Source organism: Athene cunicularia, assembly GCF_003259725.1.
Source record: "Athene cunicularia isolate RWA chromosome 20 unlocalized genomic scaffold, athCun1 chr20_part1, whole genome shotgun sequence".
In the NCBI taxonomy this organism is placed as follows: Eukaryota; Metazoa; Chordata; class Aves; order Strigiformes; family Strigidae; genus Athene; species Athene cunicularia.
Window position 1 is genome coordinate 7,700,397 of NW_020799125.1, and position 22,276 is coordinate 7,722,672.

The 22,276-nt window shown below is 43.9% G+C and overlaps 1 protein-coding gene across 1 annotated transcript; it reads left to right on the top strand.

Moving 5' to 3' along the window:
* The first annotated feature begins 2,829 nt into the window (after positions 1–2,829).
* On the top strand, positions 2,830–8,840 carry SPATA2 (spermatogenesis associated 2). The gene is made up of 2 exons (XM_026861965.1): positions 2,830–3,252; positions 5,032–8,840. Exons 1-2 carry the CDS (start codon positions 2,935–2,937, stop codon positions 6,283–6,285), a joined length of 1,572 nt encoding a protein of 523 aa, XP_026717766.1. The 5' UTR covers positions 2,830–2,934; the 3' UTR covers positions 6,286–8,840.
* The last annotated feature ends 13,436 nt before the right edge of the window (positions 8,841–22,276 follow it).

The following is a 22,276-nucleotide window of genomic DNA, read 5'->3' on the forward strand; positions in this document are numbered from 1 at the left end:
CTGCGCCCCTTCAGCGGCGAGAGGTGGGAGGAAGCCCCCGTAGGGCCTGCCCTGGGTCTCGGCGGTCAGCGAGTTCCGCTCACGCAGGGCAGGTGGGGGCAGCGTCGGTGTCCCGAAGCCGCGCCTACGGCTCCTCACCGTCGCCAGTTCTGTCTCGCTCCCCTGGCTGGGCTGGGCGTCTCAGCAACAAGTGTCTCTGTGAGAGTCAAAGAGCGAAGCGGCTTCAAGCGAGTGCTAATTTGTGTGTTCCCTCTTTCTGGAGTGTTTTAAGGCCTGAAATTCCTTAGCGATGCGGTGTGCTGTCGTGCTATTAAATAGCCTTTGTATTCGAGATAACTTTCAAATGTTCGGTGAAGACCCTGGCGTTTCTGGTCTCCCATAGCGTGGGTTGGGAGAAGGCTGTACCTGTCCTGTGTTTCTCCCCTGCTGCTGTAAGGATTTTGTGTGACTGTGCCCTGCCTAGCAGTCCAGGGCAAGCAGAGTGGTTGGTTCCCTCAGCTGAAGTTTTGACCCAGGAGATAGATAGAAACGTTTTGTTTTGCCAGTAGAAACTAGACTCTGATCTGAACTTAATGTATTTCCATGAAACCTTGAGGTTTTAGGTCAATAATTTGCAGCAAAACAGCCTTGTTACCTTATCTGTTCCATCAGCTAGTGTGCTTGTTAAAACTATATTTATCTGTGCCTGCTCACATTGAGGTTTCTATCGCGCCTTGTAACCATGGTTGTTAGCTGTTCAGAGCCTGCCTGGCACTGGGTGGGTTGCCTGGGACAGGGGTGTTTTGCTTCTGGAGGCTCTGTGCAGAGGAGCAGCTCTGCAAAGGTTTGCTGGGGTCTTTGGTTCGTTGTGTTTTGCTTTTTGGCTGTGCAAATTCTGACCTGTGTACAAAGTGCAAGTCAAAATTGGAGCTGGCAGTGACTTTGAGTGTCACAGTCTGCAGGACCTTGATGAAGGACTTTGGTTTCACTTGGGGACTTTAGTAATCCTGATGTCCTGTACTTCTAACCAAGTGCTTTTGTTTAGTAGTTATTAACAGTGGAGGTGGAAGAATGGTAATGCTTAATCCAGCTCCTTGTCAGCACAGAATTATTCCCTGTCCTGGGGGTGTGTTATTGATGTGCCAGACAAAGATCTTTCTCTGAAATTCTCTTGTGGAGCTCTTCTTGCTAAGGAACAGACATTTTGTTGTCTTTGTCCACAGACTTCATCTTGCACAACTTAAGGAGGAAAGATCTTGGGGAGAGAAGGGTTTACTCCTGTCCCTTATGCTCGGATGTTAATTTAGAACTCCACATTTCCTGTGATTCACAGCTTGTCTCTTGACATCAGTGCAATTTCTGAGTGTGTCTTTGAGCAGAAATTGAACTGCTAGTTAACTTTTCCCACATGGTGTTGTCATTAAGCACAGCCTTTCATCAAGTAATATTAACTGCTAGGCTATTGATGTTTTTGTTTGTTTGTTTTCCTGGCCTCTTGGGTGTTGGTTTGTAGTTCTCCTCACCATGTATTTTATGTTATGGCTCCTTTCATTCAGTTAATTTTGCTCTTAACAGTGATTTTCATTTTAATAGGAGTGTGTGGGGGCATTGATCGGTATTCTAGCAGCTGCAATTAATATTGGGTGGAAAGTCTTTTCTAAAGTGCTGTTTAAGACTGACTACAACTGAAACAGTGCATTGATTTTGCCTGCCTCCCCTCTCCTTGGTTCACAGTTGGGAAGTCCATAAGGGTTGGATTGTGTTTTTATTTAAAAAATGAGGCCTGTGGTCTGCTTTTTGATTGCAAGTTCCTTAGGCAGTTGGGATAGAGTCTGTTGGCCTGTTAATTACCTTGGATTTGGTAAAGTAACATTAGGAAGCTTCTTTTGTCACTAGCTTTTTCTGTGCAGTATGTGAGCTCAGTGAGGTGAAAATGCAGATCAGTATATACATAAAAGCAGCTATCCCTGCAAATAAAAGTGTACATGATGTAAAACCAAATTATTTTGCCCTGTTCTAATAAAGCAGCTAAAAAAATGGCAGGTGTAGCTTTTTTGCTGAAAAGATCACAATCATATTTGCAGCTGCCAGGATTCAGCTGAAACTTTGGCTGTAGTTTGCAGCAATCAGGGGAGCATCTTCTCTGTAGGATGGCTGCAGAGCTCTCCTAGCACAATGATGGCCTGGGTGTGCCATCAGGTGGAATGTAAGTGGCATTCAAGAGCCTAGAAAATGTTAGAAATATAAAGGCAAAGTTAATTTATCTGCTCAGTCTAGGGACAGTCCTGTGCCACTAGAAGGGAAAGGAGAAAAAAAAAGCTTTCCCAGATTGAGCAAAATTAAACCTCTTGGGGATTTTTTTTTTTAACCTTTATATCACTGTACAGAGAAAAAAAACCTCAATCCAACAGTGACTGATTAATGTTTAAGTTGTTTGAACTGAGAGGACAAAATAAGATGCAGAGAAGAGACCCTAAAAACTCATGCTTCTCCTTTTTTTGCTGTGATTTACTTTGCCTTGGTGTTCCCTAAGCCAAAGGAACCCTCAGTCTGGGCTTGAGCCTACACTAGCTTTATTGTATCAGATTCTCAGTGACTTGCTTTGATGTAGGTTTGTTTGTGCTGTTTTAGGCGGGCAGCTGGAAGAGGAGTAGAGAATGACAGTGAAAAGCAGGACAGCAGCATTTATGTAGACTCTTGCGCTTTTTCAGAAACCTAAAGAGGCTGTTCTGGGAGCTGCTGCTTTGTGAACCATTTTATAGAATCCTCTGAAGCAGATAGATGCTATGGACATCTGGGATTTATGCAACTGTGATGACTTGTCTTTGTTTTGAATTTTTATTCCAGAAGAGTTGCCGTTACTGAAGATTCTTAATGCCAGATAATCAACCCACTGCTGAATAACCATGAAAGAGACGAGGTAGCTGCCCAAGTGTGAGATAAAAACTGATTTCAATGGATACAAAATATAAAGACGATTTATTTAGGAAGTATGTACAGTTCCATGAATGCAAACTGAATGCATCTGACAACAAGCAGCGTCCTATTAATGATGAGTATTTGCGAGTGGCAGCGGCAGCCCTACTTTGCCTTCCCAAAATTGATCCCTTTTATAGATTCCGGCTGATAAAATTTTACGACATGGCTGAAAACTCACTGAGATCTGTGAAATCCTCGAGTTTACATTCTCTCCATAATGCATTCGGCATGCTTGAGACAGTTGGAATTAATCTCTTTCTTTACCCCTGGAAAAAAGAGTTCAAAAATATTAAGGTAAGACATTTTGTGTGGCCATAGTGAGAATGTGATTTGGTTTTCTTTTGTTTAATACATTTTATGCGTTTCCTTTACAGAGTTATTTTTTTCAACTATTAGCATGATGTATGTATTTATCTCTATAGAATTGGTAAAGAGAAGTCATAGGAAAGTTCCTGTGTAAAATAAGTGAAGTTTGTGCTAGTGAGAGTATCCTGAGAGCAGAAGTACAAGTACTGTCTGCATTTATAATATAACCATAAAATAGAGGAAGAGCTTATTTAAGATTTTTGTTCAGCCTACCCTGCTACAGTGTCTTAATTTCTACTTGGAGATGCTTTCACTAGTATGAGCAGTCAAGTTGTGTTTAAGCTCACTCAAAGTTTGATTTTTTTTTTTTTTGGTCTGGCAACAGCTATTAATGGAGCACAAGTACTAACAACCAATGCATGCTTTAAGTGAATGCTTTGCTGAGGTTCCTACAAGTTATATGATAATGATAAAGGAATTTCTCAGGAAGCATTGTTTCCAGAATATGTTTTATATGCTTGTCAGTTCTCAATTAATGAAGTTTTGATTCTAATGTACTTCCAAATTATGTACCTATGCCAGGATCTCAGAGGGAAAACTAGGAACTTGTATATTGCTCGTCTTGGGTGCTGGAAGTCAGATAGTGAGTTCTCTGCTGTTGATTTTTCTATTTTGTCTTTTACCTGTTCTTATATGATTATTCAAAACTGCTGCAGCATTTCAGTCATGAATGCTGCAGGTGACTTAAAAGAACAATTGAGACTTGAAAGCTATACAAAACCACTGCTGGTATAGGTGTCTAAAGTCATCTGCAAGTTCTGTGCACTAGTGATGGGTGGTTTTGTTTGTTTTTCTTAGAGAGATGCTATTTCACTATTTAGTGGAGAATTTGAACATTATTAGAACATTTGAGAGTTCTCTGTTTCCCTAAGGGGAAACTGCCTTTCTTCAAGAACTCTCCATAAATATTCTTCATCATTATGTTTCAGTTCTGGCCTTTGAAATGTTGGCTGGTCCATTGAGGATATCTCTTGATGCACTGCCAATACTGACTTCGGTTGTGCACTGTGGATCCAGTACCTGTTCTACACAAAGATGTGATGGGCAGGCTACTCTTGCCTGCAATCCAAACCATTTTGAACTGGGTTAAGAACATATCTCGGGTATGCCAGGTGCTAAGGATGATTCAACTTGCACAAACTCTTATCTTTGGTTTTAGGTCTTTTTAGTGAAGTTCTTGACCTATATAAAATTAAATAAAACAGACATTTGAAACTGCATAGTAATAGTACCCGAAAAAGCATGAACCTCAAGTATATTTAAAGCTGAATTGAAGAGGGCTTTGGTACTCCCACAGTAATTGTGAGTTCCTGTTGTTTCTAGCTGTCCAGCGGCAATACATGAAATCTCTGCCTTTTTACCTTTTGCAGTAGACTTGTTTAAAATGCAAACATGTCCGGTATGCATAAAAATTAATGTCAGTGTATAGCATAGTGATTTAAATCAACAGGGAGGACATTATGCTAATCAGGATTCAATTTGAATGAAAACTCTCCTACTTTGAATTTGCCTCATGTGGAATTTCCATCTGCTGAACAGGAGGGATGCAGAAATGGAGTTCATCTTGCCATGGGAGTTGCATGTGTTCACTGTCATTATTATTCTATTTAATTATATAGTATCTGTCACTGAATTAACTGAACATCTAGTCCACCACTGAATTTATAACCTAGTTTTCCTTTTATTTCCCCCTCCCATCCCCCTTAGACCTACACTGGACCCTTTGTTTATTATGTAAAGTCTGCTCTAACTGAAGATGATGTAAGGCAGATTTTGAACTACATGGGCTATGTCCAAGAACTGGGAACGATGTATAAGCTCAAAGAGCAGGTTGATGCCATTCAAGTGAAAATGGTTTCATTTGAACTCTTTTTGGCCAAAGTGGAATGTGAGCAGCTTCTTGAAATTCACTTGCAAGTGAAGGATAAAGGTTATTCAGAGATTGATGTCATAAATGAACGCAAAAATAGCAATGAAGATGTTAGAGGCTGCTCAGAAGCCATGAAACGGCGTGTAGAGTGCAAAGAAAACTTAAACACTTCCATGGCACGAATGGTACTTCAGAAATCAGCGAGTGAACGGGCCTCTAAAGATTATTTCAAGCCAAAGGTGAGCAAGCCTTCTAAATCAGTGGACACATATGATAATTATTGGGAAAGTAAGAAACCACCTCTGATGAGCTCACTGAGTCTCAGGAAAGAACCCATCTTAGTTGATGCAGAAGATGACATTAAAGATGAAATTATCCGTCCATCACCCTCTCTTCTGACAATGTCAAGCTCCCCACATGGGTGTTCAGATGAATTCTTGCCAAGTTCATCTCATCACAATGGTATGCTAAGAACAAATGTCCCTTACAGCTCCTATTTTTCTGCTCAAGAGGACTTAGATTTATATACTGATCCTGATTCTAGAAGTATGTTGAATTTTAAAAGACAAGAAGCTATTAAGCCTGATGTATGGGTGTTAAAAAATGATGCCAACCCTGTTTACCACAAACGCACCCACCTAGCCAAAGAGACAGCTTCCCTCAAGTGCCAAAACTGTGGTGTACCTTGTGGCACTTCTGTTTGCCAAAAGTGTGACAATCTGTTCAACTCTAGGCAGGAATATCCAGCAGTGAAACAGAGTACCTATTCAATCAAACCACTTCCAAATGAAGGCTTGTCTCCTGCATCTGCTTTGAGGGAGAAATCTCAGTACACATCACAGACTCAAAGTCAAGAGAGAGCTGCTCAATTCAGTTCAAAATCCAAACCTTCAGGCACCTCGCGCTGTGGCTTTTGTAACCGATCTGGAGCTGCAAACACTTGCACGTTTTGCTCAAAAGTCTCATGTGACACTTGCCTCAATGCTTACTATTATGATCCCTGCTGTAGAAAAAGTGAGCTTCACAGATTCATGCCTAACAATCAGTTAAACTATAAATCATCCCAGCTGTCTCATGTAGTTTATAGATAGACTTGATTAGTCTGTTTTGGAGGGGAAGGAAAGGGGGAGGGGAAAGGGCTATCCTAACTAATGTTCTGACTCCACTGATAAGAAAATACACTGACCTCTTACCAAAATGACATGTCCAAATATTTGGAACCATGGTTCAGTGATCAGGTGCCAGTTCTTGATTTTTGTGGCTTCACAGATGCTGCAGATACATTAGTTTTCATGCTGCTATAATTTAGGTAACTCCTAAATGATCATTACTTTTCAATTTAAATGGGGGAGAAGAGCATATTTTTCTTTAAAACTTGGCAGCTGTTGTATTTTAGAAAAGTGGCATCACACCTATTACATTGCAGTCATCTCCTTGCCCAAATAAAACCATGCAAGGCTTGAAAATAAAGTCTAAAAATTAAGATTCTTATTTTTTATGAGTGATAAATCTACTGCCGGTTTTTGATAAAGTAAGACTTCAAAATGTATAAGAAATATGTGAATGGCTTGTTTTGCCAACAAGGACTATTTTTTGAAGTGTGTCTGCATTTTTTGATCTCCAAAATGCAAACACCACAGCATCTCTTCCTTTTGTCTTTATGTTTCTTCCTTCTCCCCTTATCTTCTGGTTGTTTATCTCAAGCTTATATAATCTGAATCTGGACAATACGTGCTTTATTTTCTGGTGTTGCCAATATCATCCTACTGGTTTTTACTGTATGGTATTTTAAAAAGGTGAACCTGTATTCTTGTCACTTAAATTATGCCTAGAGTGTTGTCCTTCCAGATGAGTACTGATTTTTCTTTACTTTCTGTTGCACATGTATTAAGTACTGTTCTTTGTACTGTAAATAGGTAATTTGGAAACAGTTTATTTTTAATAAATATTTAATATGTTGAGTTCTTAAAAGTGGTAGAATCATTATAACTATGAAGTCTCTCTGGGTTATTTGTTCAGGTGACTTTTTGTTTTTCCTTGTACTGTATTTCATAGCCTCTTATAGTCACTGTGGCAGACTGATGTTCTTGGCTCTGATCATTTTTTGGGTTTTAATCTGACAACTTTTTTTCCTCTGATAAGGCTACCGCTAGCCTAAGTGGAGTCTTGTCTAAGAGTTGCAGGATTTTGGTTCTCGGTGCACGCTTTTCCTTTGTGGTTATGGAAATTGTAAGTATAAATGTTTTGCTTGCTTCCAAATTCACTGCAAAGTCTGTAGTGTAGTCCAGTAAGTAAAGCACGGGCCTGGTTAAAAATCAGAGCTCATTTGTGTCTCCTGTTAAAGTAAACCCATCACTTATGGATGTGAATCAGATAATACTTATCTGTATTCCTGTAGCACATAAGAACCCTAGCCGAGAACCAGGACTCCGTTGTGCTAGGCTCTGTACAGTTTCACCCCCAAACACCACCTGATTATGAATAGGCTTTAGTTTTTTATTAAAAGGAAACCCACAAGAATCCTTCTAACTTCCTTATTCCAACTATCGAGTTAGAACAAAGTATCAGGCAACCTAATCTGATGTGCAGAATTAAATGTGTTTAAAATATCTGTAAAGAACTCTAGCTGAGATGTAAACTATGTAGTCCACTTTGCACTAAAATTATTCACTTAGGGTTTTTTTAAACACTGTTAGAGTCTAGGCTTCTAAGCTTAAATGTCCATTGATCCCTGTGTGACAGAAATATGCATGAATGATTGTTTGTCTTACATTTTTTTAGGTGGGGGGAGGGCTTGAGGTAGATAGAGGGGGAAACTATATAGGCTAACGTTGTAAAATAGCTAAAATAATTTTAGCCATAAATGGGTGTCAGAAGTGTTATGGAAATAAGATGAAACACGAGTCTTACAGAGGGCTGAGAACAATAAGTTACTGTACAGTTTGCACTAAGAAACAAAGCGAATGGTGTGTTTAGCAATCAGGGAAATTTCTGAATCAAGTGACTGCAACCGAACATAATGTTATAGGCATAATGCCTTGCTGACCCTGAAGGTTGGGGTGAATATTGTTTAGGTGAATGATTTTAAGGTTTTCAAAATCTTGTATGTTTTTTTATAAATATATATATATATATAAATATGACACAAATGTAGATACATTATGTATATAGTGAAGAATTTAAAAACAGTTTTACTATTAAAATACAGTCTAAGGGTGGTTTTCATTTCGGTGGTTATTTTGTTTTGGTTCATCTTCTGAAGTGTCATGCCTGTTTGGCTGCTCTACAGTGTATCTTCTAGTTCACTAGTTCAGTTTCCATATGGCTACTCACACTACAGTGAATAACTAAAACTGTGATGCCACGTAATTTTTACGGTGAACATAGCAGGGACTACACTTGCTTTGAAAAAGAAAAGTCCTGTGTATATATGTCATGGAATACTGTAGTACAAAACTGTGTTGAATTGAAGTGATACCATGCTCTATTTTTGTGTATCTTACTGTATGAGGTTGCTGTGATTGATACAGTAAAATATATGCTAATTTAAAATGCAGGTGTTTTGCATCTGATTTGTTTAAATTTGTTTTGAAGGAATTTAAAAATAAAGAGGCCTTTAAGAAAAGGCTTAAACTCTTTTCTTAAAGTTGAGTGCATGTAGCTGTCTGTTTCACAACTGCGTTTTGCATGCAGAAATGAGTTGGGGCACAAAGGTAATCTCGGGGGCAAAATGGGCAAGAGTGTATGTATCTGAGCCTCAGCTTTATGAAATTGAATGTACTGCCTGCAGAATGCAGAGCCTTTTAAAAAACGTTTATTTTCAAGTCTTAGCAGCATGACTCAGTTTGTTCCATAAGAGCATGTAAGCCAATATGTCAGCAGTCTGCAGCAGACAGACTAACGTGGGGTAGAGAGCAGGTTTCATGTGCGATGTGAAGCTAACCTACATTGATTTCCAGCCTTGACTCTCGATGTTATACGCACTTTCTCTAACTAGCTTCCTGATGTACGCTGCATCTCGCAGAAGATGTGTGATACTACTGATGTACTTTTTGGCACTTGAGTTAGGCCTTCTGGCTCCTTTTTCATCCTGCTAGCTCTGGAGCAGGATAATTTCTCAAGTTCCAAACTAGATTTTTTTTTTTTTCCGTTTGTTCTTTGTGTTAAAGCATGTCAAGTGAATGCTTAAATGCCTGAAGTGCCATTTCTACAAGTCCTCTAATCTTACGATCTGTTGAGCTTACTGGAAGTATCAGGGGTGATTATAAAAATCAGGCCCAAGGTAACTAAAATATTCTTTCAGGAAATCTTATTTTACACCACTGTGCTTCTTGTACGGATGTATTTCTGCATATAAAGCAAGACTTTATGCAGTTTTACTGTCTGACATTTCTGATTACAGGCCTATATGTGTGTCTGCTGTGTCTTTTGCTCTCAACAGAAGTTTAAACGTTCAGTACGCTGTCAAGTAGTATAGATCTGATGGTTTGTACTGACAGCTCTTTAAATATATTTTTTTCTGGAAGATGACTGTGGATTAGAAGCATTTAATACATGTTGTTAATTATGCTGTAGAATCTTTTGAGGGTAAAAGATTCACCTTTCCAGTATTTGTTTAGAAACAGGAGCTAACCTGAGCATGGTGATAAATGATATGTTGATAGAGTGTCTGAGAGAAAAGCAGGAGGTGACTGCAGGTTAAGGTAACATGTTAATGTACCTGTTTTGGCTCTAATTGAGTTACTTCTCTGAAATCTATGGGAGTTTATTAGGCCTTTTAGCATGGCTGTTACTGTGGTATCTAAGCAGCAGCTAAGTTGGGCTACAAATATTTCTGACTGTTACTTGTGAAGGACATTCCACCATGCTTCCTTCTGAAAATCATGGGATGTGGTCATGTTTGTCTAAAGATTGTAAGTATGTAAATGTTTTAGAGCTCTTGTATAAAATTAAGTAAAATTGGACATTGCAGTTACTTTTACTTTTTTTCTAGGGTTGATGATATTTCACTAGAAAGTATTTTCTATAATGTGTCTTGCCAGCCTGAAAATGTAGGGGCAGGGAATGGGTAATTAAGTAGCTTTCTGGTTTTGTACTCCTACACCCCTGCTGTGAAAAACAAACTCTGAGGGCAACCTTTTGCATTGAGCCACCATATGGAAATGAACAGACTAGTGCATCAGATCTTCTTATGCAGTGCCTAGGGGAAGGCAAAAGGTTAAAGTATGTGATATGGCAGCAGCTCGTAACTCTAAAATGCTGCAGACGTGCCACATAATTGAAGTTCTTCTATCTGAGGAGAGGTGTAGGAGAGCCAGAGAGCAGCTGCTTTGTTTGACAGGCTTGCTGTACAGATTTCAATGTGCTAATGTGTGGAAAGCAAGGCTGTTCCTTACAGCATTGAAAGCTCTCTGCATTGAAAATATCTTAGCATATTTTATACTGTATAGTGGGTCCTTGGTTCAGACTGGAATCTGGAGCCCTGTGACAGCGTAACCCGTGTGACACTAGAGGTGGGCAGCTACCTGCAGCCACGCTCTGCCAAAGTCAGAAGAGGCAGTTGTAATACCTGGCTGTCTGTGTAGAGCTGTGGGGATGATTGACCTGTAACCAGGAATTCATGAGTATGTGGCAGTGCCAAAAGTGGAGCAATCCTTAATTCCCTTTTTTCCCATCCTGTACTGCTTTTGCTGCTTTCACAGTGTGAGACAGGGTATGGGAGCTCTGGCATTGCTCTGAGTTGTTGTGGTTTTGGGACCAGCTGCTTTGCTGCCCTGACCTCTGCAAAAAGGATCTCGTCTCCTTGGGAGTCCCTGCAGGAAGGGGAGACACTGCCTGGCTCAGGGACAGTGGGGTGATGCCAGATCATTTCTGCCATTTTGGAAGGCAGAGGTGCTCCAAGCTTTTTCAAGTGCAGGCAAAATGCTTCCCCTGTGTGGGCCCTGCTGCCATGGATGTCTTCCCACAGAGCTGGTTTTGCAGTTTCCTTCCTTTGAGGAGCAGCAGGGTCAGAGGCTATGGTTGCTGTTGGTCCGTTGCTACAATCAGCTGCCCCTACTCCTCATCCTCTCTGGCAGCAGCAGGTCTGGCTTTCTACTGTGGTAAGAGAGGCAAAGGGTCTATGGAAATCTTCCTGACACCCAGCAGCTTCCTATGTTGCCCATACTTCAAGCATGGACTTCCACTGAACTTGGAAGGACTTTTGTTTTTTTTTTTTTTTTTTTTTTTTTTTTTTTTACTTAGCATCAAGAAGAAATTTCTCTTCCAGCATTCAGAATCTGGGAGGCACTGAAGTCATATTGCAGGGGACTTCAGATGAGATTACAGATTGTTTTAATTACTGGTATTTCTTATTGATGGGATCCTTTCAGTGCTGCAGATCCTGAGTGTAAGTGGTGGTGGTCCTGGTACATCTGTTCAGGCAGGGCTCTGTCATAGGAGATCCTGCTTTGAGATGAGGATGTGAAATACCTTCTGACTTGGGTAATACCACTCATTTGTTTTTCCTCTCTTATACTGGGCTTTTAGTTAGTTCTGCATCATGCAGTTCACTGTGTTAAAGACCGTATCAAAGCTCCAAGTAGCTTTAAGTAGTGCAGGATCAGACCTGCAGTGTATGGCTGACAACTTGCATGTGGCAGCTGCTTCTGCTGTTGTGGGTGTGGGGCTGTCATGCTTCCTGCTTTAGAAATCATTCTCATGATAGTCATACTGTTCTGAGATTTTTTTCATCATCAACCTGCTTTAAAAAAAGAAAAAGAAAAATCAACCCACAACTGCTTATCATCTCCTTAGTGAAAAATGTTGCTTTCCCCCAGAGTAAGTGAAATCTCTTCTGTAGCCTTATGTGCAACATGCTCTAATTTAACTGCCTTACCTGAAATTTTCACAGACCAACTTTCTAAAGCATGGCCAGTACTGGTGAACTGTCTTCACCAGAGTTAGGGGGCTCTGTATGTGTCTCCATCATTGCACACGTGTGAACTCTGCTCTGCACTTTACCTTCCAGTTAAGCAAGACTGAGCTCCTGTAGTGACCCAGTTGTGGATCTTTGCCAGTGGCATGTGTAAACCCCAAACCAAATGAACTGTTAATCAAAATAGATGCTACCAACTAGCAAGTCTAAAAAGGAGCAGCCTGTTTACATGTCTTAGTGCGTTTATGTGAACTAGTATATTCATGGTGAACCTTCCCACAAGGCAGCTCTGTGATGGAGAGGAGAGGCCTCTTCCTCTCCTGTGTGGTCTGTGTGTGTCCCTCGCGCCACCAGCAGCAGTGGGTGTGCGTGTGGTCCCACAGCAAGGCTCAAGGCTGGTAGAAGCTTGCTGGATAATAACAAGAGTCTGTGTGGTCCCTTAAATGGTACAGAGGAACCCTGTTAGATACCCACATTAGCACAGGGTCGGAGGATCTCCTGAAGAGCTGAGTCCTGGCATGAAGATTCCCTCCGCGTTCCTAGGTGGAGCATGGCTGGGTGTCAGTACTGAATGCAATCCCTGGAAATAGCTGCATAACTCTTCCTTGGTGGTTTCTGACACTAGAAGCCAGCAGACACCTGACAGCACTTTGCTGGCTTGGCTGGGACATGTAGGTGGGGTTGTCTAGCTCTGAAGTGATGGTGTTTTTGTCTGGCTAGGTTTTGGAGACATATTCTCCATTACAGCCAAGCATGCATTGGAGCCAGTAATTACTCGCATGAAGAGGGTTGTGTTATGACCCCAAAGGGATGGTGGAGGGGATCGGCAGGGTGCCACTGATGGCTCTCTCCGTGCCTGGCAGCACCATTGCTTGGGTGTGTGCCCAAGGAGGAGGGTGGCTGTATGGATTTACTGGCCATGGCTAGCACAGGCTGATTCAGTGGCAGAAGCAGAAGGGGACAAGGATGCCATCTGCGACATCACCTGTTCAAAACGTGTTTCCTCAGGGTGCGTTGCTGGGGTTAGCAATAAGCCTTTCTGTCTGGAGGGGTCAGCTCAGCACTGCTGTGTTCCTCCAGGAACTCACTTTCACTTGGAAAGAGCTGGTGGAGATGTTTCATTTATCTGTCCTGGGATGTGCACTGAAGGGAGAATGCCATTTCCATCTTTTTGCTTTATGCTTGGTTCCTGGCCCTAAAAATACAAACCTGTTCTAGCATCTTTTCACACAGTATTAAATGAGAAGATGTATTCTTATAGCTGTAACAAGCCTGTTCTATAAGCTGGCTTTGGGCCACCTTGGCAGAAATCAGTGGGCTGTATGCATATGCTCTGCCTCTCCTTTTTAGGGGAGAGTGGGGAGAGGGGCTTTATTCCCCATGCTCCGCATCTCACTCTGGGAGAAGTGAAGCCTCTCTTACAGCAGCTACTGTTACATCTATTTCTATGATTAAATTATCTTATTCTTCAGACCTTAATGACAGAAGTTTCTCTGAGAGGCATTCCTAATGCCAGGAAGGGAAATGAGCATGCGTGTGCATTTTCTACTCTACTGTGAAGTCATATGAAATAGCTATAGATGGCACTCTGGTATTGGTTACTGATTGTGCCTAGCTGTTTTCGTGCTGAGAGGACAGAGCACAATGAGACTCTGTCTTGGGAGAGAGTAATATCAATTTGGCAAGCTTCTGAGAGAAGATCTATGTATAGCTTCTGCAGCAAACGTGTGGTGCGAGCAAGGGTATAGTTATGGATAGGAAGGCTAGAAATTAAGTTTAAGGGGTAAGATGAAGCCTAGTGGCAGAACAGCATCGTATTATAGGAATACTGTTTCCTGCCATACACATTTTTATAGACTGCTTCCATGTAGGTGATCTGGCATTTTGGGTCTTGATCCTTGATAAGGATTTAAGGAAACTTTGTGCCTGGCTTAAGGGGATGTTTTTTGCAGTACCAAAGGGATGGGGATGCAGTGCCTGTGATGCTCAGGGGGTTTGACTGTCCTGGTGCTGCTCCAGGACAGAAGTGGGGAGACGTTAGTTGAGCAGAGGATGCTGTTACGCTCCATCTCCTGCTCCTAGGTCTCCAGTGGAGAATTTCAGCCTAAGAGCACAAAACCTCTTTGTGTAAATCAGTAATAGAAAGAAGATTTAGAATGGGTGAATACTTGAGGGTAGAAGGGAGTGTTTGCTCTGCGTGTGGCCCTTGTCCTGCTGCAGAGGGTCTTAGATCTTCTGAGTTTGTTCAAACTTGAAAGGTGCTTTATGTGCACAGTCAGTCTCAAGGATCCCTTTCTTCCCTTTTCTTACACCTGCATTTCAATATTCAAGTAGAGAAGCACTGATTCATTTGAAATGCACTCTACTCCACAGATCACTGACAGGCTTTGTGAAAAGTCTGCCATGTTTAGGTTTTCAAAACTACCTTGTGCTTGGACCATTTCAGTGACTTCTGCCTGTTTCAGGAATCAGTCTGATTCACTTTCCATTGTGATGTGGAAAGTCTTGGACTATTTAGAGGCATATAAAAAATTAAAAGAATATCTTCTGCCAGCATTGAAGCTATGGTATTTGATTCTTTGATATGAAGATTTCTCCTTCTTGAATAGTTAATTTTAATGCTGAGAAATAGATCATGATATCTGTGCTGCTGTGTATACTACAGTAAGCATTGTGTTGCTTAATAAAATGATGTTCCTGTCCAAGAACTTGTTTTCATAATGGGAGAGGGAAGGTGCAGTATTCAGATACTAGTAACTCACACCTAAAACTTTTGGCACAAATTTGTCTTTAGTTCAACTGCCTGCAGCTGGAGTTAAATTCTTTCTTCCTGGTTCAGAACTCACTGCTTGACATACAGCCTGGTAAATGTTGCAATGGTCTAAGTACCTTTGAAACCAGGTGTCTGCCTGATCTTGCTCTGCAGGGAATTTGGTAAACAGAAGCAGGATTGAGACACAAAGATGTGTGTAACCATCATTCTACTTGCGTTTGGCTGCAGTACAGTGGAAAGCTGAGGAAGAAAACAATTTGTTTCCTGTAAAGTCCTTTTTGAGATGTCTTTAAACACTGTGAGGTCTATAAACGTGATTTGGGGGAAAGATGGATGAGAGATCTCCGGAAGCAGCGTATAGCTGCAGAAGTGCAAATCCTACAGGACTTTGCCACCAAGAACTCTACCTGCTAGGAATGATCAATGTCAAATGTTTCTTGTTGTAGTACAAGCCTAGGGTATAATTACTGGATTTTACTTCTTGGCTGTTCCTGAGTTTGTAGTCTTAGGGCAGATTGTAGGTATCCTGGTATTTTTCAGTGCTTGATTTAAAAGTCCTCTTTTTCATTGTACTTCATACTTCTTTTCAACAGGCTCAAAGCCTGTTGGCAAGATGACTTTTACTGAACTCAAGTAGGATGCTCACATGTCTTAGGAGTGAATGTAGGTTTCACACTGATTTGATTCTGCTTTTTCTGCCTGCAGCTTATCAGTCAAGCTCTCTAGTGAAGGACTTTATTTCCTCAGACAAATAATTTCCACATGACTAGATAGTAGCTAAAGGCAGTGATTTTTCTGTCAATGCTTGGCGCTGTGGATTTTCTGTTCAGAAATCATATGGCCTTCTGAAAAGTAGTCTTAAAAACAAACACTGCATTTGTTCAGAGTGACAGGATAAAATGAAGTGATGGGGTATTTTTATTTCAATGGCACTTAAAATTTGTCTTTTTTTCCCCAACAAATCTTGAAGTCACAGGGAGGTTCATTCATTGTCAGCAGACACCTTCCCTGTCAAACTGAAAGTAATGTCCCAGTTTCTCATTTTGTACTTCTTGGAATGTGGTGTTTATGAAAAGCACCAGCTTGGCTGCTGGGGAAGTCTGACTTTTACCCACCTCCCCAGTGGGCCAGAGCTGAAGAGTTTTTTCCCTCATGCACTGATGTCATGACACCCAGCAGCTTTTCCCCAGAAGCAGCTTCATGAAGGGGAGCCTGTTTTCCAGCTCTGTTCAGTCAACAGCTCTCTCACTGCCAGCAAACAAAGAGGTTTTTAAGTGGGTTTGTGATTAGGGAAAATTGTCTACAAGAGACACTGAACTAGCTTATGCACCAGTCGCCAAGGCACTGTCTTTTAATCATGACTGACACAGTTTTATATTGAAAACAAAGCCTGGCACCGTAATCTGTGTGCCAGTTTTATGCTAGTGGAGGACCAGTGATTACAATGTGGTTAAGCCTGATATGTACAACAGGGTAAGGAAGTGAATGTACAGAACTAATAGTAGATAAAACTGCAGGTGTGAAAGGCTCATTAAAAACTATCAAGACATGGAGTAAAGAAATGTGGGAAAGAAATTATACCAGTACCAAAGAGCAGTATGACTAGGAAGATAAGGGTAGAAAGTTATTGGCCTGACAGTCCTTCAGAGAGGAGGAGAAAAAATTGGTTTAAAAATTGAACCCGATAACAAAGTGGTATCTAATGACTCTGCATGCAAAAGTGACTTTTCCTTGAAATACTAGTTTTATATTCACAGAATCATCTAGGTTGGAAAAGACCTTGAAGATCTAGTCCAACCATTAACCTAACAACACAACATATTTACAAGAAGAACACAACAACAACATATTTACATAACAAGAAAAAACCAACAAAACTACAAAACTTATATACAGGTTCTCTTCAGCCCCGCCACTGTGTCCAAGTGCCCTGCAAGAAAAGAAAGCGGCACGGTCATTTCAGGTAGACTGCTGATGGTCACGGTATTTGCCACAGCCCCGGGACACGCTGGGGAGAGCAGGACTCTGCCACCAGCGCTAAGCCCCGGCTGGGCTTAGGGTTAGACTTGGGTTGCCCGGCCCTTAGCAATCGCTCACTTCCCAAAGCTGATGGGTGCTCAGGGCAGTGCGGCGGTAGCGGTTGTGCCACCAGAAGGAGGGGACCGAGTGTGTGTCCCTGCAGCAGGGCCCCCCCGCCCCAGCCCCAGCCTGGCAGCAGGCAGCCCCCCCCGCACTGCGGGCAGGGAATGGGGAGCACGTGCCTGGGCTGCTGCTGGAGGGTCGATCTCCATTTCCACCACCTCCTTCTCAGCCACTTCCCCGCTGCTGGCTGGTGTTCCCCAAGTCTCCAGCACAAGGTTCCAGACCCTAAGTCGAAAGCCAAGCAGAAAAGTCCGTTGGTGGTGCCCCGGCCAGCTGAGCGGAGCTGTGGGACGGGGAGAGCCGTGGGGCGCTGGGGCACTGGGCACAGCCCCAGAGGATATGGCTGGAGCCTGGGCGGCTCCTTGGCCACCGGCACTCACATGTCCATATGCACAAGTGCCTGCAGCCGGCGGAACTTGTGCTGCTGGTGCTTCAGCAGCTTGGGAAGCGGCATTGGCTTGATGATCTGCAGGAAGAGAGAGGGCAGGGGTGAGCAGTCCTGCTCCCTGCCCCGTGGGGCACCAGGCACAGACCCCGTCCCCATGCCTCTCTCAGTGCCCAGAAGCTCCTTACTCTGTGTATGCAGCTCTCGCCCTCGGTGCTGCTCTCTGGGCATGGCACAGCTCTCATGGTGTAGCCTGGAAAGGGGCAGAGGAGACACAGGCTCAGGCTCCAGGCAGAGCCCAGCTGTGCCTGGCGAGCATCCCTCCGGTACAAGCCCCGGGCCGGCGCCCTGGACTGCGCCGAGGATGTGTCCCCCCAGGCAGGAGGCTCGATCTCTGCAGGGGATGAGCAGCCCAGAAGGGCTTCTCCCAGCCTGGGGCCTTGCAGGGTTGGCTGCAGAGTGTGAGCCAAGCTCCCGGCCCCCTAGGCTTCCCAGAGCGGGGTCCCCACCCCGCACCATCCCCGCAGTACCCGGGCAGTGGCAAGGTGCCCACCTCTGTGGAGAGTGCCCGCAGCTCCGGCAGCACAAGTCCTTTTCTTCTTTGGGTGCCACCAAGATGGCAGCACCTGGGTGGGGATGAGTCTCTGGAACAGTGGAAAAGGGTTGGGTGTTCCTGTGAGGCGTTGGGATCGGGGGAGAAGGTCTGGGCTGGGAGCAGGGCAGAGGGGCTGCTGGCAGGGCAGAGGGCTGCTTGGGTTGTGCCCATTGCCAGGCACTGGAACCCGCAGCTGGAACACGGGCTGTGACATCCCACGGCTCTGACATCAGAGTTGCAGGGCAGCTGTGCAGGGGGTTGAGAACACCTTAAGGGGCTGCAGCTTCATGGGCAACACAGGGGAATTTTTACGTTAGCCCTCGAGATGAATTAAACACACTTCTGTGCTGAAATACAGAAGTGAATGGCTGAACTATAGAACTGACTGAAGAGAGCGTTGGGCGCAGTCCTGCCACCATCACTGGTTCTTCAAGGAGTCTGCAGAGCTGTGTCACGAGCAGATCCCTTGTACCCCCTTGCCCCAGCGCCCATCCCTGAGCGGTTTCATGGCGGGGCCTCAGCCCGGCCGTGGGTCCATCCCCCAGCCCAGCTCTGCTGCCCGAAGGTTGTCCCTGAGCGCTCCCAGCCCAGGGTGGCTGCAGGACTAAGCTGGAGCTGTTTCTGCTTCTCACCCCCAAGGGAAACCCCACTCCCTCGCAGGGAGTCCTGCTCTCTCTGGCGCCCTGCTGCCAGCCAGCTCTCGTGCTCTGAGCCCAGAGGGCAACTGAGCGCCATGCAGCCCTTGGCTCACCTCTTACCTGCAGCGCTGGGAAGGAGAAAATAAATCAAAAGGCTCAAGAATCGAGAGGAGGACAGAGAGGGGTGGCTTGCCTGTTACGGTCATGGACAAAAGATGGGTCCGTTAGGGGAAGAAACGAAAAAAACATCACTTTAATTCAAACACTAACAAAACCCACACATAACAGACAGAGTGGGACGGTGAGGAGCCTTACCACAGTTCAAAAACAGAATCACAGAATCATCTAGGTTGGAAAAGATCATGAAGATCATCTAGTCCAAACATTAACCTCACACTGACAGTTCCCAACTACACCAGATCCCTCAGCACTATGTCAACTTGACTCTTAAACCCCGCCAGGGATGGGGACTCCACCACCTCACTGGGCAGCCCATTACAAGGCCTAACAACCTGTTCTGTAAATAACTCCTAATATCCAGTCTAAACCTTCCCTGGCACAACTTGAGGCCATTACCTCTTGTCCTATTGCTTGTTACTTGTTTAAAGACACTCATCCCCAGCTCTCTGCACCCTCCTTTCAGGTAGCTGTAGAGGGCGATGAGGTCTCCCCTCAGCCTCCTCTTCTCCAGACTAAACCCCCTCAGTTCCCTCAGCCGCTGCTCCTACGACCTGTGCTCCAGACCCTGCACCAGCTCCATTCTCTGGACATGTTCAAGTAACTCAATGTCCTTTTTGTAGTGACGGGCCCAAAACTGAACCCAGTAATTGAGGTGCAGCCTCACCAGTGCCGAATCCAGGGGCAAGATCCTTTCCTGTCCCTGCTGGCCACGCTATTGCTGACACAAGCCAGGATGCCATTGGCCTTCTTGGCCCCCTGGGCTCACTGCTGGCTCCTGTTCAGCCGGCTGTCAATCTGACTGGCAGCTCTCCAGCCACTCCTGCCTAAGCCTGTAGCGCTGCTGGGGGTTGTTGTGGCCCAAGGGCAGCCCCCGGCATTTGCCCTTAGTGAAGCTCATGCAGTTGGCCTCAGCCCATGGCTCCAGCCTGGCCAGGTCTCTAATGCAGAAAAGCTAGGTGGTATCAAAGGAAGTTTATAGATTTCAAATTGAATGTTAATTAAGAACAACTTGAAAGTCCAGTTCAAAATCTATTTAAATTGATGTATTTCTAATGGAAATTAATCCATCATGTGCTTTCCTGAAATAAAACAATGTGACAAGATACTCAGTCTGCATGTGTTCAAAGTAGACTTCGAACATTAGAAAAGAAGAAAATAAAAATTAAAGGCATTCAGAGTGTGAAATAGCCTGTCTGCACTGCTGCCTGGTGTGGGGCTGGGTGGCTGCTTCTGTGCCAGGGCTCTGGGCGCACAGCCCTTCCCAGCGGTGCTGCTCGGGGCCAGGAAACATGCAGAGCTGGGAAACACGCAGGAGGGGTTGATGCAAGTTCTTGTGTCTTTCCACAGAGTTTTCAGCAACAAGATAATGGATTTTTTTGTAGCTTGTTCAGATACAGGCGAGCACAAGCTGTATGCTAAGGAGAATAGTACCTTGCAGTATTTTTGTCAAACTGGTAGCTAACTTTCAGTTCCTGTGGAAGGAGCGGGTAGGGCTGGGAAGAACACAAGCATGTGGCTTTTAGAGAACAGAGGAGATGGTATTAGGGGAATCTGTGTGTGATATGGGGCTGGGAAGGAAGGATACTGAACAATAACCAGTTTTCTGGTTTGCCTTTTTCTTTGATTTCATCTTACAACCCTTTGTCAGCTGCTATATATTGTTCCTTTGGTGTAGATTAGAGTTATGTTTGATTTATGCCAGTTGAGAACCTAGTCCATAATTCCTAAGTATGAAGCCATATTCACTACTACAGAGGTTATACTTCTTGTCAGGTCATTTCACACATGCGGAGCCTTTTACAAAACCACAGCACACAGGTCTCCATGCACTTCCATATTTCTGTATGTTGGCATGTGCTTGATTTGTCTTATGGCCAGGTGGCATCTGCAAACTGAAGCATGATGTAGAGCATCCCTGTGCAGCTGACACCCATGTTCCCTTGCTGACCTCTGGAAGAGAGAAAAGTTATTGAGAAGATCAGCCTTTGGAGCTGTTAACAAAACAGAGAGCCATGCAGAATAGTTTAGTGAAGCGGCAGACCTAATTGGATTTTAAAATGCTAAATATCTCCTTTCCTGGACTAAACCCGAATTCTTGGCACCAATACACCTTAGTGCCAGTAGGATTCTGTTCCTCTGTGTGTGCTGAATGCCTTGAGACATGCACTGGTCTGCCGGTGCTGGGTGCACCAGTTCCACTTTGCAATGCAAATGTTGGCGAATGTCAATGGATCTGCCTGCACACTTGCAGAGATTTTGCAGAAAATGAGTCTTATGGGCCTAAGGTGTTCAGTGTATCATAGGAGCCTAAAAGTGTGCCAGTCTTTCCAGTTTTGTTGGGAAAAGCAGGCAGGTATGTGGCATGAAGGAGGTACCACGGTTGAAGGACACAAGGAATGGCTGAGCTAAAAGTGCTCTTTATTCGCAGCACGTCTGTTCCTTTGAGATAATTTTAGAAAGCACATAGACCCTTTGCACCATCCCCACAGCTCAGCCCTCACCATTGCTATGAAATAGCTGAGAGCTGGAAGAGTTTTCTCTGTAGTGATGTTTTGTGACTGTCAGGTATCCCCCCCTGTGACCGGGGTAGCTACAAACTCTGTGGATGGTTCTTAGCTGGTCTGAGTGCTCCCTACTTATATTTGGGATTTATGCCCTTTGCTTTCCAGGCTTTTGTGTGATCCTAGGAAAGTAACCCCAAGGTGTGTGCTAACCCTTGACTCACAGCATCAGAGCCTGCTGCAGGACCTTCAGCTCATTGCTCCACAGATGTTTGCCCTGCTCCCCTCTGCTTTGGTCTCTTCACTGAAGTTTGACTGCTGAGAAATGATGGCAAGGGGTGAGATGAACTCTCTGTGCCGGGGGAAGGTGGAGAGGGAGCACCCTGATTGCTGTGCTGGCTGTTCCCTCCTGGCAGTGCTGGCACGGGGTGGGATCCAGCCCTCAGAGCTCTCCTGGGGATGCTTTGCAGTATTCTGTCTGGGGCCATGGAGCTGAACAGGGCTGATTTAGTGAGAGCCTGGGAGAGGATCCTGAAAGTTAAGGGTTAAACTCTGGCCAGCTGGACTTTAAGTAGCAGGCAGCATTCAAAGCACAGCGGACAAGTGGGATGTGAGAAGCCAGAATATGCAGGCACTGGGAATTGTGGGTGGCATTGAAAAGCCAAATACAAGAACAGAAACATGTATTTTAATATATATTTCCATTACAGTCACAAGCACAAATTGTGAGGGGGGAAGTGCATCTCAAGAGCAACATATGTGTTATCTCATGCCTCCATCTAAGTATACAAGCATGGGATTAATGTCTATTTAACATAAAACTGAAAGTTTGGTGTACAGATGGTAGGAAGTTGGGCCACAGCATGTGTAGCTTGTAGCATAGATCTGTCTTAAATGAATGCCATCACCTAGTGTTGTTTCTTGCAAAATGTTACCTTCAAATCCATCCCTA